Raw genomic sequence first — 18,026 nt, 5'->3', positions numbered from 1 at the left:
ATGAACACGATGGGATCACTGACCAGTCAGATGAACATGATGGGATCACTGACCAGTCAGATGAACATGATGGGATCACTGACCAGTCAGATGAACATGGTGGGATCACTGACCAGTCAGATGAACATGGTGGGATCACTGACCAGTCAGATGAATCAATTAGAATTTATAAAGTTAGTTGAGAAATCGGTTAGAAATTGAACTCAGCTCATCTAGAACTCAGTCCTAATCGGCAAACATCGACTTGCCTTCCTTGCAGCAGCAACTCATGTAGTTGCAGCATGTCCCTTATGATATCGTTATCGTTAAGGTTGACGCATTATACCTTGAAGAAGTATTACGCGGGATGCTTATTTATCTTTTTTCTCTTAGTTGATATTTCAATAATTACCCATAAAATACAGATAACCATTGCCTGTAAACACACAACAGGATAAATGCAGGAAGCGCTTAGTTTGATTAATGAAATATAATGATTAGTACTTACAGTTAAGGTTAATAATTGGAGCATCTATATATAATGAACTGAAAATGTATAGCTCGGGGGGAACAGAGTGTGTGGGTGGATCATATATTTATTTATCGCAAAAAAGTAATTATCATATATATTTTTATTTCCTCGCAGAATAATAGAAAACCCTGCAGCACAATATGTTTGTTATCTGTTTTATATTAGTATTGTTGCGTAAGGAAATGAGTTTTAGTTACCGCTGATGTCTATTTTAGACTTTGTGATGGGGATCACAAGAACCATTTACATTTTCCACAGCTTATAAAGAAAACCGGTTTGAGCAGTTCCCAATGCCAGCCAAATTCAGAGAATAAAACAATGAACTTCAGTTCTCATGAGAGTAAGATTCTATTTATTGCCCTATTTCACTATGACGTCACTGCTTGTTTATGTGGGGGATAGAATCGCGTAATCCAATAGAAAATTCCTCAAAATTTGCTCCTAGCAAAACAGTTTAATCTAAAATGGCCTGGTTTTCAGATATAATATGTGTTAATATGTACTAAAAAATATTCTGAGCGTTTGCTGGCTATTCTAGTTCTCTTCGTGGATTGATACGGGTTTTAGAACAATTTTCGGTGAATTTGCGTTGATTTGACCCACTCCGACGACCATGATCCTTTGCGTTTAAACAACAGATTGTTTTGATGTGACGTCATAGTGAAATAGGGCAATTAGTTCTCTGAATTTGTCTGCATTGGCAGGGGCGGTGGAACCGGGGGGGCCGGGGAGGGGGGTACTTGTTACACCCCCCCCCCCCCCCCCCACCCCACACACACACACACACACACAAAATAATTGTTTGAAATTCCTAGCTACTTTGTTGAACTCTCGGGACATTGTAGCGGAAAGTAACTAGTGTAGCTGGAACAATGAATAAGACGGGCTACCTGTGGTTATCGGTACCAGTTCTTCATCGATCACCATCATGTGAAGACGTCTTTTTAAGGTTTCTCGAAAAATACGAAATTGTGCTTTAAAATCTTCCTAAAACAAATATGTTCACCTTAGGGATGCAGTTAAACTAGTGATTTACATAGCTAACTTGGTTATGGGTGAGTTTATACCACGTAAAGAGCAAAACGATTTTTAGTAAGACCTTATGATTTACGGTGATTTTATTACTGTATATAAAATCATAAGTGTACAGTGTAGCTTACTGTATTTATTTCTATAAAAGCTTCTTTGTAGAAGCTCATTTATCTTGCTTTAGTTTTAGTTATTTTGTCATAGCTGGCCCTTCTGTAACTTTATTCTACTAACTTTGAACTACAGATCTGTATATCTTCTAGTACGCTGAATAATATAATATTATTTACCAAAGTTTTGAGAGCTGTTTTAAACCACATGGTACCTTGTGTACTGTATATTAACAAGCGTTGGATACTGAATTAGAAAACTCTTAAAGATAAATGGATATTTGAGCCCATTTGCTGTCATTGTCATGTCTCAATCAGCAATGACATTGACAGCAAATGGACTCAAATATCCATTTATCTTTAAGAGCTTTCTAATTCAGTATCCAAAGCTTGTTAATATACATTAATGATACTTATTCATTTGTCTACTACTAGTCTATATCAGACGATAATGAGATTGGATGGTATGTCTGTTATATACCACTTATTGGATCATCTATGCTGAGTGCCATACAACAGATGCATCATCCAAGCTGCACCATAACCTGATGAATGAAGACTAGCAGTTTACAGTTAAAATGTCAGTCCTTCTACGTACAAATGACCCTCAATCGTGAAAATGGATTGGAGTCATATTCATTAATTATCTTGATTATATTATTTAGATCCAAAGAAGGTCGAGGTAATTGACAGGTTTACCCAAGCCGTCAGCTCACATGGACTAAATTTAGTGAATGAGACAAGGAAAGCTCATGGTTATGCTAAAGGGTCGACTATGGATTTCCTTGTTCCAAATCAAGCAAATATAGAAGAAGTAAACCATTTCAATCACAGGCTTCAACAGGTGATAACTACTTATACAAGTGTTTTTCAGTAGCATTCAGGGCTTAAAATAATAGCCGGTCATGATGAATAGCCAAATTAGTTTTGGATCTGTCACATCTCGTTTCTGGCTCAACCTAATAATAATGATAATAATGGGAGGTTCTTATGTAGCGCATTTCAAATATCTCGATGCATTTTACCTAACTGGTCAAAATGATTCAATGGCAAGTCAATGATTTAACTAACCAATTTTGGCCAGATATTGTTCGATGACTGGGGGCTACAGTATTCTAAGACCTGACATTCCATGGAACATCCCACGAGGCACTTGTATTTTCAAGTATACATCTGACACACAAGAAAATTCAAGTGACAAGTGGAATATTCCAGATGTGCTGCAAGTAAACATTCTATGACTATTATATCCATTGAAAATATCTTGGCTTTATCAGTCAAAATATTCAAAACAACACTGACGGGTGAAATACCACCGAATACCCACAGCTTTTGTGCATTCAGATTGGCTGTATTTTTAACTGTGTTGGATAAAACAGTGTCATAACCAGGGATCTTGCAGGGGAGGTGCACAGGCAATGATTTGCAGGCAGAACCAAAAAAAAAAAAAATCTCCAAAAGAAAAAGCAGAACCATAAAACAAAAGCAACCAATAAAAAAAAACAGGACCAAAAAAAAAGACAAACAAAAAAACAAGGAAATAATGGGTGAGTGATTCTTAAAAATACTACAATATACAGATGAAAAGTGGTCTTCATAAATCAAAAATCATTTAAAGGCAATTTTAAAGCAAAAATAGATAGATGAGTGGACCTTAAACTTTTATGGTGGGGGGGGGGGGGGGGGTTGCACGTGCACCCTGTGCTTCCCCCTGGTTACAGCCCTGTAAAATATTATACATTATGGTACAAGTACCTAACTAGCCAACCCTAATTTTCTAATTTTTCTAATTTTCTAGGTTGGTTTTAATGACGGCTCTGGAATTGCTGAATCAGGGTTAGTAATGATGTTGCCTTATAGTGGTAATTATGTAGTTTGACAGTGAATGTTGGTTAAGTGTTGGCCTTGCCTTCACCAGCATTCTGCTTGTTGCCAACCAACATGTGTGTTGGCTTATGATTACCACAAATATTTTGCATATTGGTTATATTCAGTTGTGGCCAGGAATTTCTTTTATTCTAATGTATGAATCTAAATAATAATAATATGGATCTAAAATGTCTCTTAGCTTAATGGATAGGGATTACTGTTCATTCATATTCACTAGATTAACCTTAACATTAACCATAACCATTTAACAAATAGACATCAGTTTTTATGTGTCTGTCCATTTTGTCATCACATTGTCAAAGTAGTGTGGATTCATGAGGAGTAGCCAAGCCATATTTGTTTTTTACGATAACAAAAACGATAAAAACTTCTCATTTTTAGTGATCAAAACAACCAACAGAAAGAGTGCGCGCTCGTTGATGTCAGCTTTATCTGTCTGTGCTCTTATTGATAATAAAAAATAACCAATCAGCAGCATGCGAGAAATTTGTAAGTTATTGTAAAAAATGGGATTAAAGACTTAACCATTACCATAACCCAGTTCACCAAGGCTGTAGTAGTTTCTTATCATTAGGTGTGCTGGTATTCATTTTGGTAATTCATTGGATTCAGTAAACTTTTAAAACCATAGCTTTTCTGTTTAAGACCATAACTATAGTTCAATTCAATTCAATTCAAGCTACAGCTGTATGTTTTGTTTTTAGTTTTTTAGGTGTGCTGGTATCCAATCCATGCATGACATGATAAGATTAGTCTAATATTATATATACTCAATAACGATAACATATAGTTGTAGTCCCGGGAGGTGACTCCGGGAAAAAAGTACCAGGGATGCTTGTCGTATCTCTTAGGGATAAAAATTCGCGATTTGGTATCTCTTAAATGCGAATTTTTGAAAATCAGCATTTTCTGGTATCTCTTAGGGTGTCGGAAAAGAAAAGAAGGGCACAACGATATGGTTATCCTAGGCACTTTTTATAGGCCAGATGCCTATTGTAAGAAGAATAATTACTACTCAAGAAAACTTATTATTTGTTGTGGTATCTCTTAGAGGTTAAAAATCATTCAGCCACGCCCTTTTTTAAAGACTTTCGGTATCTTTTAGGGGTTTTTTTGAAAATTTCCGACAAGCATCCCTTGTACTTTTTTCCCGGAGTCCCCCCCCCAGGGTTGTAGTACTTTCTAAAATAAGTTTTATTAAATCCTACAAGGTTACAACCAGCCTTTCAAGAAAGGATTAGGAAATTTATTGCAACAAAGTCGGATTTGCTGTTTCAAATTAGAGGCAGAGAAGAGTTGAAGAGAGGAATTGATTATGGATTGGACAATAATCATGAAGGTACATTATCTCTATATCTAATTGGCACCCTTTTTATCCTTGTATATACTGTAATATTTTTAATATGCCATAAAGATTGGGTGTTGTACTGAGTATGTGCTGTGTAGAACTATAAAGCATTCCGGGATTGACAGAACATGAGAAAAGATGTGTTAGGAGAAGCACAACTTTTTTCGTGGAATACAAATTTGGTATATAATCACTAATTGGCTCACTATCACTCGCACACGCTACCACCACATTAAACTTAATATTCTATGCATACAACCTTTGACTTGCATTTTGATTTTTACAGACGGAGAAGAACCTGGAGAAAAACCTTGTGACAAGGGAGAGAAGGACATGACAAACAAACTCAACTCACATTTAATATAGCCCCAGCCAACTAGGGCTTGAGGTTGAGAAATGAGGATTAATTTAAAAGCACTACGACACTTAAAATGTCTTTCCAACATGTCTCAGTGTTCTTCCATTATTCCCAAGTGCTTTCTAAACTGCACACCTCACAGAAAGCAAGTTTTGCTTATGATATACAAATAACATTAGCCACTATTTTGAAAATTATTTCCAAAAATGGGGATGTATATGTTGTGTGCTCTCATTAAGCATGAACCCACATTAACCAATCAGAAAGCAAGATTTATAACAGCTATTTTATCTTCCTGTAGTGTTGGATCTGTACAGTAAAGTTCCACCATTGGAAGTGTTTATGGGAATACCAGCACATTTCAAACGATGGCAACTCTTCAAGGTTGGTATAATAAATTATCATTAGTCTAAATGTGCTAAATAGTCTATCACAAACCTTGCACTATGATTGGCTGAGCTGCTAGTTGTCTATTTATGATAGGCCATTAATATCAAGAAAAGGTGTTTGTGGAAATCAAAACAGTGGTGACTAACTGGGCAAGGTCGCAGCTCTAAGAAGATGTATCCCAATTGGATGGATACAATAGGACAAGAAAGAATGTGAACTAAACAAATAGGACGAGTCGACAATGAAAACTATTGTTTGTTTTGGCCAACTGCGACCGTGTTTGTGCTGTGAGCTTTTCACAGTCATACAAAAACTGTTCTCATATACATGTGACCTCCTGGGGGGTACTCCCATATATGGACTACATGTATACGGGGATGATCCACTGAACAGGGTATTGTTTTTCGAGCATCTTGTTATAAACAGGGTATGCAATTTCACTCAAGTTCCAAGTTCTTCCTTAGTTTCCTGTCATATTCAGGGTTTCTACTTTCATATTGACTGAAACTGGTTATTATGGCCGTAAAAAAATGATACGCAAGATGACATGATAATTGAAACAGGAACTCAGTGCAATGAATTATATCTTTTATCATAAACAGGATCCACAAATTGGAGTTTTTTTGTCGTAAACAGGGTACCCCTTTCAGAATCCCAGCGGAACGCCCCTACCCAAACTCTGGCAGAGTACCTCCCCAGGTACATGTATATATGCTGTACATGTAACTAAGGTTCAATTAATTGTTTTATCCCAGAATTTAGTTTTGCCGGACTTAAAGTTAATACAGTGTACATCTGCAGGATCCCCAACCCCCCTGTCAACATTTGGACACCCTTCTCGACATTTGGATGCCCCCACACAAAAATTCCTTATCAGTCTGTCTGTGTTCATTACTCATGATCCTTCCTGTACTGTAATTAGCGAATGACTTTCAAGAAGGAATTTGTTAAATCTAAATCTACAAAGCTTTTCGCTGTTGTATCACAGCGTGGGACAATCACAACAGAGCTAGGCTCCAAACTAGGTGAAAGCCCAAAGATCGAATTAGAACTTAGAAGTTGATTTTTGAGGAGGGAGGAAAACCGGAGAACCCGGAAAACCCTCGAAGCACAGGAGAGAACCAACAAACAAATCTACTCACATACGACATTGAGATCGGCAGGACCCGAACTCAGGCTGCATTGGTGAGAGGCGGCGCATTAGCAGCACACGCCACCGGTGCTTCCCTAAATAATCCTCAATGCTAAAAAAAAAATCAAAAAAATAATTATATCAACAGGTAATGAAAGAAGGAGATATTGTTCTTGGAGAAGTTGTTTCAAAAAGGCCCTTTGGAATATTCGTGAAGTTGACTGCTCTTGAATTCTCAAAAAGCAGGGATTTTACTGACACCAATATAGAGGTACTATTTTCACTATGATATGAAAAATACCACGGCATTTGAGAGTGCAGTATGTTAAAAGGTACAACTATAGAATACCCGGCAAGGAAGAGTATTATAGTAGGCTGCCTACGCGCCTACGCTTTCGTTGGAGGAATAAACGATCGAGTACCTTGGGGTTAGGGTTAGGGTTAGGATTGGGGAAGGCTTTGTAGGAATAAATAAATGGTTCGTAGGTGGGTAGGCTGCATAGGCGCGTAGGTTGCGTAGGGGCATAGGCTGCGTAGGCTGAGTTGGCTGCATAGACAGAGAGATGCGATGAAAAATACACTGAGAATTCATATGAAGAATTAATCACCAAATAGGCCACGCACATTCCTTAGAAATGGCTTTCATTTGGTGGTGTATTCTATAGTTATTCCTGTTAAAAGCCCAGATATCCATCTACTGACAGTTGAAGAAATAGAAAATACATATTGTAGGTCTTGTGTGCAGTTATATAAAGCACACAGGGGTTGGCTGAAGACGAGAGAAATGTTTCAAATGTTTTTCAAATCCCCAAGTGCTTTATAACTCCAGTTTTTTATTTCTTTTATAAAATACAAATTAAAATAACAGTTATTTTGGATAGAAATGCATGATGCAACTGAAAGTGCGAGTATGTACTGGTGAAAGCACGCGCTCCCAACCAATCAGAACGCGAGATTTATAACAGCTATTTTATAATGATGATTATAGTTACTAACAACTAACTAAGGCTAACTATTACAGTCAAACAAGCTCACGTGTTGACCCCTAGATTCGATTAATGATTTGAATTTTCGAATGTTGATTTCATTATTCAGTTGAAATTTACAACGTCGAAAACGAAGATATGAAAATTCCAATCAACTTTAAATTCAATATACGACATTCTGATTGGTTAATCAGTGCTAACACAGCCGGAAAACCAAGTAAACATGGCGGCCAGAAATAGTCTTGGCCGTGTTCATGTGCCGGGAAGGCCTTTACCTGATATTATTCGACAGGAAATTGTTCATCTCAGCAATAACGGATTGTCCAATAAAGCAATTTCGTGACAACTGAAAATTTCTAGTTGGGGAGTCCAGAAAATACTTCAACATTATCGACGACAGGGAACTGTGTCTCCATTTCGCTCAAGGTGGGAGCGTTCCCTACAAAAGTTATCCTCCAAGTAATTGAGGCATGGAAATTACAAAACCTAGTGTGTATGCTTATGAAATAAGAGAGCGACTTCTGCTCGAAGGTATCTGTAATTTAGATGATTTACCTTCTTCATCACGAGTCGAATAATGAACTGAATTTTCATTTGAATATTGCAATATTGCATTATTCCGGTTCGTACGTATAAAAGGAATAATTGGCTAATGATTTCATTAATCGAATCTAGGGGTCAACGCGTGAGCTTGTTTGACTGTAAATATACATGTAGGGTCTTAGGGCCCCACTCATAGCGTTGATCAAATCTTGTTTCTCCCAAAACTTAACCAAGCTGAGCCTTCAGTGGATGAATGTTTTTGTTTCCAGGCATTGTGTAGGACTATTGATCTTTTTGATAAAGATGTACACAGAGAACATAAAGATCCTAGTGATGCGTTTTTGATTGGAGATTGTGTCAGAGGTATGTCAACTTGTATCTTAATATACTCCAGTTTTGAGTTCTCTATTGCACAGAGTTACCCTTGATTTTGTGCAGAATATTCATCTGTTCCAGTGAAGGTCTATGGAATTTCAAAGTGTTTGTATTGTGTAGTTCCAAAAATTATCCATCCCCTCCCCCATCCCCCTAGGGGAATTAGAATTTATTATTTCCAGAGTTTATGTGAAAGAAAATTAAAATTTCTGGGGGTAGAGGGGGTCTTTAAAAAAAATTACGGGGGGGGGGGGGGGGGGAGGGGATAATTTCTGGAACTACATATTATTCATGGCAATTTCTTCGGAAACTTTGGCCATGAAATTACCAATACTTTCCAATGACAGGTATGCCATGGAAATCAGCAATACTTGTTCAGTCTTATCTTTATCTTATCCATTTTTTCAGGTGTAATAACGAGTGTTTGTTTAGAAGAAGAAAGAATCGCTATCTCATTCAAGTCTGCCAAACTACCTAAACAGCACCAGCTTCTTCATTTGGTATTTATTGTAACCACGTTAATAACCATCTAAGTTTCATTCCATTTTACATTCTAATAGTGCTTTTTTTCATTTGGTAAATACTGCTGTGTTTTACAACCAAAGACTCATCTGCACAGGCTTGGCCTCGCTTAAGAGCAAACCATTTGCCAAAGTCAATAAAGGTTTTGCACCATCACGTGACGGCAGCCATGTTAGATGGCAGGAACAATACAATCGTTTTACATAAGAAAGAATTCACCCCCCAAGGGCAAAGGGATTTTATTGTTCTGCCATCTAACCACAGGCAGCCCAAGCCATATTATGGGCGCCAGCACGTGATGGTGCAAAATATCTATTGTAATGTAAAGAATGAGCAAGTCGAATATTACCAATGTATTGAAATCTCCTGAACTTTCAATGGCGTCTGTAAATAGCTGACTTATAAACAAGGCTATATGAGCCTGTGCAAATGAATAAATTTATCAATAAATTTATTTATTCATTTTCGTTTTAACTTTGAAATTACATCTTCATCTGCATGCCGGTTACATCATGTTGTCCAAAATTATCTTTTTCTTACCGATGAATTCGAGTCTGACGTCAGTGATAATTTATTCCTAATTGGTAAATTTACTAAATCACTAAAAAAATTTACTAAATTACAAATGTTCTATTCTTGTATGACATTCTTCCTGCAAGTAGGTGTATGCATCAAATGCAAAACTGGTGTATTGGACATTATTAGTAATATGAGAGTAACTATGTTTCCCCCCCCTGCTTTCCATCTAGGGATTACTTGAAGATGTTGATAGTTCAGAACAAAGGTTAGAAGTATGTGTGTGTTTGATGTAGTTAGTTATTTGACATAATTGCCCTATTTCACTATGACGTCACTGCTTGTTTATGTGTGGGATAGAATCGCCAAATCCAATAGAAAATTCAACAAAATTTGCTCCTAGCTAGCGAAACAGTTTAATCTAATCCTGGTTTTCAGATATAATATGTGTTAATATGTACTAAAAAATATTCTGAGCGTTTGCTGGCTATTCTAGTTCTCTTCGTGGATTGATACGGGTTTTAGAACAATTTTCGGTGAATTTGCGTTGATTTGACCCCCTCCGACGACCATGATCCTTTGCGTTTAAACAATAGATTGTTTTGATGTGACGACATAGTGAAATAGGGCAATTGATCCCTTATTGATCTACCAGTTCAGACATTATAAGGTTGAGAAAAAAAAAATAATGGGAGGTTCTTATATAGCGCATTCCACATGGTCTCAATGCGTGGTACATTTTTATGACCCGTGGAGGACTTTACAGGCTGCACATTAAGGCACTAATAGCAATCATTAGTGAGTAGATTGGGATAATATGCCTCCAAATGAGGATAGGCTGTTGAACAGAGAGACAATCCCCTACTCTTACACGAATAATTGGGTCGAGTCGACATTAAACCCCGTTTAGACTGGCGATTTTTGCTGCGATTTTTGTGGCAATTTTCGGAAATACAAAATCTTTTGTCCCATCCTTCAAAAGAGACATTCGTCTAGGAAAATCTTGGTATCCTGAAATAAACTTTACGAGTAAATTCTTTACCATTATTTGTTATGGAAAAAATCGCAAAAAAAATCGCTAGTGTACACGGGGCTTTACAGTGCATTGTGGGGCTGTTGTAGGGAATATATTTCCAAGATGTCGTCTATTTTGTCCCCCAAACAATCCCAAAATGCACTGCATAGCCAACTCGACCCAGCTTTCCCCCTCAAGCTCAGAATGGCTAATTTATTTATTTATTTATTTATTTATTTATTTTATGATTTGCCCAAGGGCAGGTGTTAATACAATAGGACTCTAATCCCCCTATATACTATGAACACCCATATATATAATTATAGAAACGTTTATTATCTATGATATCACATGATAACATTGCACTGTGACATTACATTGAAAACGCTCAATAAACTCAGTATGACCTTGTCCATTCTAATATCTAATCTAATCTAATGCGTTTACCACTCCTGGGTGGACGGCTTGATGCCTAACAAGCCTTGCGACCCAATTGCTAAGGCAGCCGGTTAGCAAGGGCACTGAAGATTTCAAGGTTTCAAGGTTTCAAGGTTTTTTTATTTCCCAGAATGAGAATTTTATACTTTACATCACTATTTTTAAAAAAAATTAACTGGGAGGAGCATAAGAAAACAACCCAAAAGGGTTAAGAGAATATTTCTGCACCTTGAAACTATATAATACTTTCAAATAAGAAGTTACAAGGGGGAAAGTAGCAAATTAAAATAGATTCAATACACATAAAAAGTTATATATAATAAAGTGAAGTTTGAACTAAATTAAAGTAGGAAATAAAGTTACATTGAAGCAAAACCTAAATAGAATCAAAATTCTAAAGCAACAGATGTTTTTTAAGCTTATTTTTAAAGACTTTATGTGTTGAACTGGTTTTTATATTATGTGGTAAATCATTCCAGCTTGTGACAGCTGCATACTTAACACCAAACTTCCCATAATTCAGGTTTACTGGAGGGACATATAGATTCTTATTTGGTCGTCACCAGCGTCTTCAGTGGATCTTTTACGTCCGCATTATGCAGGGTTATATAGTGAAGACAGACGGGGCCTACGGTTTTAAGTCCTTGTCCGAGAAGATTTGAAGGTCTAACCATTTGCAGATATTATTACAAACAATTACAATTACATTAAAACCTAATTTGCCAAATCTAACCTATTGTTGTCTGTTTTTGATTTTATTTTAGATATGACTATTCTGAAAGCACAAGTTATGCAGAACAGTTGGAAACCCATGTAGGGCTTCACAATCCACGTAACATCGAGACATTACTTGATATTCTGGGTGTAGACACTAAACAGTCATGTTCACTACTGAGAGGTTTTCAAAGGTTTGACTACTTAGTAATTACTCTTTGAGCCCGAAAGGGCTATCTAACAATATCCCATGAGGACGAACTGTGAGACAGTTGGCCAACGTGTCGTCTGGTCATAAAGTACAAGCTTTGCTGTCAATACTATGTCATTTAAACAAAGTGTTTCAAGTTGTTAGAGCTGTTTTCGTATGACCGTGAAAAGCTCGCGGCACGAACACGGTCGTGACACGGCAAGGGATACGCCAGACCAATCACATTACACGAGGATTTACTCTCCATTCAATCAAATGCCCATAACACGGCGCGGACACGGTCACGCCAAGCTCTCGGCACTGTGCAAGACAAATTACATTGCGCAAGAAAACAAATAGCCAATCACAATTCTAGAAAACATCACGGCCACGGCAAGGCTCGCATACGGCACTGAGCTCTTCACAGTCATACGAAAACTGCTGTATGAGTTGGTGGGCAGTATTAAATGTGTGATTCTTTTGAACCAATAAGTCCCAACTTTTTTTCCATACAAGTCATTGACCATATCATAACAACGTTGAGTTCCTTTAAACAGCATTTGCCACAATTTTTACTCACTCTCATACATTTTATAAAATAACTGTTATGAATGTCGCGCTCTGATTGGTTTGGAGCGCGTGCTCTATGAGAGCATATTGCACGCGCGCGCACTTTCCGTTGCGTTATTCCTATCTATTATTGTAATTTATATTTTATAAAAGAAATAAAAAACTTGTTTGCTGTGCTGTGTGCAGTCATAAAGCACTTGGAGATTGGCAGAACACTCGAGAAGTGTCCAGAAGCACTCCGCTACGCGTCGTGCTTCTCCTAACACTTCTCTCGTGTTCTGTCAACCCCTGCGTGCCTTATGGCAGCACACAGCACGCGCGCGCGTTTTCTGTTTCCTTTATACATGAGTCATAATCATATTCATAGGAACTTCACACAGTTGTTAAGGCGTGATTACACGGAGCAATTTTCTCTGCAACTTGTCTCGCAACAGGGTCGCGACACGAGCTGCAAGAGTGTCTACACGGTGCCACGGAGACGCAATCGTTGCCAAAAGTAAAAACGAATTCTACTTTCGCAACGATTGCTACAACTTGTCTCGCAACATTGTTTTCAAATGCGCTGTGGGTTACACGCTGCAATGCTTCATGCAACTTGTGTCGCAACGCCGGTGCAAGACAAGTTGCAGAAATATTGCTCCGTGTAATCACGCCTTAGGTAGAAGGCGTAGCTAGGTTGGTTCGTGTTGGACCTTCTGAGCTAGAGAGCCACTGTTCAATCCAAAGGATCTCCACGTCTGTTTTGACTTCCACCTGTTTAGCTTCAGCTTTAGATAATTTGAGGAGCAGCTCAGCTCAGTTAGTGTGCGGCCTTCAGAGCTAGAGGTCCATAGTTCGAACCTCAGGAACTCCACGTCTGTTTCGACTTCTCTATGTTCGGTGTAGCTTTGATTAGCTGTAAATACCTGTAAAAAGGAGCACTGATAGTAAGAGGGGATAGAGGGCGCACCTTCGAGCGCATTAAACATGAGCCCCTGGCTCGGGAGAATTGGGCAACCACTACCCGTGTTATCGAAGTAAAATAAATTATCTTTACCTGATTGATATCTGAAGGGGTAGAGGGCGCACCTGCGAACGCTCAATACATAATACCCTGTATTAGCCCCTATATTATCATAAATGTACATTTTATAAATATTTTTTCTTGACAGATCTCACTTTCCAGAAGACGAATACTTTGATGTATTAAGAAACAAACAGTCGGCAAAGTGGTCAATGGAATCGTGAGTACATCTCTATCAATATCGACCTTTACTATTTACAACAATTACCCTGAGGCGAATAATTGTTTTAGTATTTTTAACACAAGTGAATTAAATAAATAACGGAGAGAGAGTTTTTCAAATTTTATTCCTCTCTGCAAGCGGCAAGAATCGACAAACGAGCGTGCGCATGCGCGAGTTATATTCGCCTGCAGGTGTATATTTAGCAATTATTCGCCGAAGGCGAAGTGAATATTCTCCATATTCACTGAGCCGGAGGCGAATAATTGTTTTAGCAGTATACCAACTTGTGTACAGAGTAACTTATTTTTATATACAATAATTCAATAAAAACAAACAAACAGAAACTTTTAGTTTGCGTGACAAATTCACGCAAAACTTTTAGCAAAACTTTTAGGCCATACTTCGTTGCCTTTTTAGTATTGATAGGAATGGCATTTACTTTCATTTTTTCAATTTCCTCATCGGAAATTGTAGCAAAACGATTGCCGGTAGATGCCATTTTGTTGCCGACTCAATATTCCGAGATTCAGAGGTGAATATCATACAATATTCACCTCCAATTAACCAATGAGCGCGCGCGTTCTTAGGAAGTACACAAGTTGGTATATGCTAAAACAGCATAAGAAGTAAATTGTGGCCAATGAGCGCGCCGGATTTATTATATTTACTAGTGTAAACTTATTATTAATGAATTGTATTCTTTTGCAGGACGGCCAAGGGCGTTGAACTTTTTAAAGGTGGCGACATCAAAACTGCAATGAAGTACCTGGAACATGCTCTACAGATAGATGCAGAGAACGTCGAAGCTTTGGTGGCGAGAGGAGCTCTGTAAGAAGATTGGTTCGTTATAAGGATTGTCTTGATTGTCTTGACCCCTTCCCGGTTAGCTCGGTTGGGTTGGAAGTTCTTGGGTTCAAGCCTCCGCGGCTGGACTCACACTCAGAGTCTATAATACCTGAGTAGAAGGTGCTGCCTTTGCTCTAGAAATATTTGCAAATGGTTAGGCCTTCGCCGTGGCTCGGATGTCCACGTAAAATGGCGATCCCGTCTCGCTTAAGGGCAATTTAGACGGTACGATTTTCGCCTACAACTATCGTATACAACACGCTCGCGCCATCCTACAACTCGAGTCGTAGCGTATAAATCGAGCCTACAACTCGCCTACGACAGACGCGAGCGTGTTGTATACGATACGATAAAATCGTACCGTCTAAACCGGCCTCTAGAGACGTTAACTATAGAGGGCCACACATTTATGAGTGCAGAGTTGGCTACTGGGGTCGTTGACCCTCTCTTAACAAAGACCTTCTCCTTCTTCTTGGATCGAACTGATTCATTTTTATGAAATGGTGTTTCTGTTCTTTGTCTTCAGGTTAGCAAATGAGGGCAAATACAGCGTGGCCATCAATGATTTTCGTCAAGCTCTTTCTATCAACCATCATCACAGGAACGCGAATAAATATTTGGTGCAAACTTTGATAGAACAAGGAATACAGTAAGACTAACCATCCAATATTGCTTACTATCAATCACGTGACTTTTTGGAGTTGACTGGGGGGCAAACAAGCGGTTGACTGAGGGGCAACTAGCGGATGCTAAGTCAAAACATATCAAAATAAGTCCTCAAACTATTGTATTTGACTATTTTCACGACATCAAACCAGAAAACAAGAGATCAAAACAACCTCCAGGATTCTACAAGCCATCAAAAAAGAGCTATTACCGGAAGTGACGTCTATTGATAGCAACCTATACAGTGTAAATGAAACAATAAACCAGCATTCGAACCCCTGGTTCTCTCTCGGAAAGATACCAAATCGCTCTAAAAATCCCCTTTGTAATCTTTGTTCAAAGGCAAGAGAAGAATGGTCTGTTAACAGAAGCATCCAATAGCTTCAAAGAAGCGTTAGAGTTGAGCCCAGAACAGGCGACCGCCAGGGAATGTTTAGAGAATGTAAAACAGTTGCTATTCATCAAACGTCAGGTGGGTGCAACAGACTCGTTGCTTGCTGCATGTTCCTTGCCATAGGCCTCACTGGTTTGCATGCCTCACTGGTTTGTCAGTTGAGAGAGCGAATAGGACAATGCTGCGATAAGCTGATGATGATGATGCTAATGATGGTGATGATGGTGATAGTGATAATGGTGGTGATGCTGGTAGTAATGGTGATGATGATGATTGTGATGCTAGTGATGATGTTGATGCTGGTAGTAATGGTGATGATGATGATGACGACGATGATATTAATGGATGATGATGATGACGCTGGTAATAATCATAATAGCTGTGATGATGTAATGTATTGAAATTGTTGCAGACTTCTTGCTTTACCTCTACCCTGCTATGTCCGTTTCATCACAAGTTTCGTGAACAATTAGATTTTCTTATTAATTATTATTTTCAATGTCGACATTTTGCCTTGTCGCTAATGCCAGTTTTTCTTTTCTCTTTCTATTCCCGCACTATTACTGGCTCTGTCTTACAATACTGCTCATGTTGGCTTTCATCCCGATGTGTGCTGCACGTCATTCTTCTTGGTGAACATGATGTCATTGATCGGTTTGTATCGTTGTTATTTTCCTTCATTAAATTGTACTTCATACCTTGACTGTATTTACAATAAACGAATTGTTTCATATCGTTGTGTTTGTTGAACTCAATGGTTTTGTCTTACGACTGCTTTTGATTTTCTATTACTTTTATTGATTGATTTGTTGTTTGAATGAATAAACAATGGAATGAACAAATGAACGAATGAATGAATGAACGAACGAATAAACGGATGAATGAATGAATGAATGAACGAACGATTAAATAAACGAATGAACTAACGAACAAACGGATGGAATGAATGAATGAATGAATGATTGATTGATTGATTGATTGATTGATTGATTTGCGTCATCGCTAAACCGTACCATTCGCACCAAACACGTACATGGTACATATATATGACATGATGGCCATTCGATCGGTCGTTGGATTGTAATATTGATGGGTCTTTGAATGAAATATGTTGGTTATACTGGATACCTATCTGTAACGGCACGTACGTTAGAGGGAAGAGAAACGTATGAACGATGAATCTGAAGTAATAAAAAGCAAGTTCAGCCATGTTCGACAGCTGATTGAAGATGAACAAACAAGAAAGAAAAAGAAGAGAAAGAAAGAAAAGTAAGTAGTTGGAATGAAAAAATGGGAAGAAAAATTTGTGAAACGAGCTTTATTTTCTTTTTTACGTTCACAGGAAGAAAAGAAAGAAACAGAGAACTGAAAAGAAAAAGAAGACGAGACGCAGATGTCGAACAACTTCAACCACAGATGATAGTTCTTCAATCGAATCTGAGAACAAAAGTCCTCTTCTAAATAAAAAAAGAGGATACGATGAGAAAGAACAAGTACCAGATCAGAAAAGGAAAATCTCCTTAAAGGATGAATACTCGCATGTCGATAGCGAACCAGCACGTAAAACGAGTGGAGTAGAAAATATCATACATAGCGAGTCACAAGCATCTCTAATTAATCAAAGCTCTTCAACACTAAAATCGATTAATACTGAAACAACACGTCGAAAAAGACGACGACATAGTTCTCGCTCGCCTTCAACCTCTGATGAAAGGACGTCAAAAACGCGTGCGCGACAAAGGAAACGGTTGCACAGTGCTAGAAGAGGATCGAGTCACTCTCGAAGCAGCTCCTCTAGTGATAGCAGAACAGCTCGCAGGTCAAGACGAAGATCTCCTGATCATTCACGTTCACCTAAATTATCACGTAGAGATAGACGATCGCACAGTACTAGTAGGGAATCAAGTCACTCTCGAAGCTATTCCAGTGATAGGAGATCGCGTGACAAATCACGGTCACGCAGAAATTCTCACCAAGAAAAGTGGTCACGCAGTACTACCAGAGACGCGAATCATTTCTATGGCAAACAGTAGTCACGCAAATGTATTTGATCGATTTAAGGGTTACGTACGGGCGGAGGGACACACGGCTTGTCTGCACGGTGTATCAGAAATGACAAAAGAAAATGTAAGCAACTGTTTCGTTTATTATAAGAAAATAAAAAAGATCTCGATTGAAATGCGTTCTTTGCTTTGAAGTTTAATCGAAAGATTATTTCTTAAATATAATGCCAACACCAACACCACCGGCTCCACTG

General features: G+C 38.2%; 1 protein-coding gene across 2 annotated transcripts; it reads left to right on the top strand.

Annotated features, from left to right (window-relative positions):
- Positions 1–1,431: 1,431 nt before the first annotated feature.
- Positions 1,432–17,948, top strand: LOC116296345 (uncharacterized). Of its 2 annotated transcripts, none has more exons than XM_089028190.1 (16): positions 1,432–1,566; positions 2,316–2,494; positions 3,449–3,486; positions 4,752–4,879; positions 5,548–5,630; positions 6,917–7,039; positions 8,567–8,660; positions 9,081–9,172; positions 9,944–9,978; positions 11,928–12,071; positions 13,789–13,860; positions 14,572–14,691; positions 15,236–15,358; positions 15,718–15,847; positions 16,923–17,038; positions 17,112–17,948. In XM_089028190.1, the coding sequence occupies exons 1-16, from the start codon at positions 1,563–1,565 to the stop codon at positions 17,800–17,802; spliced, it is 2,172 nt and encodes a 723-aa protein (XP_088884316.1). In that variant the 5' UTR covers positions 1,432–1,562; the 3' UTR covers positions 17,803–17,948. The 2 variants fall into 2 exon arrangements, with proteins under 2 accessions (XP_088884316.1, XP_088884315.1); XM_089028189.1 differs by lacking the exon at positions 1,432–1,566 and adding an exon at positions 2,093–2,230.
- The last annotated feature ends 78 nt before the right edge of the window (positions 17,949–18,026 follow it).

Source organism: Actinia tenebrosa, unplaced genomic scaffold, assembly GCF_029948245.1.
Source record: "Actinia tenebrosa isolate PJP-AT-01 unplaced genomic scaffold, QUT_ActTen_1.0 PGA_scaffold12__29_contigs__length_12842862, whole genome shotgun sequence".
Lineage (NCBI taxonomy): Eukaryota > Metazoa > Cnidaria > Anthozoa > Actiniaria > Actiniidae > Actinia > Actinia tenebrosa.
The sequence above is the reverse complement of the archived record's forward strand: the minus strand, read 5'-3'. Positions and strand labels throughout refer to the sequence as shown.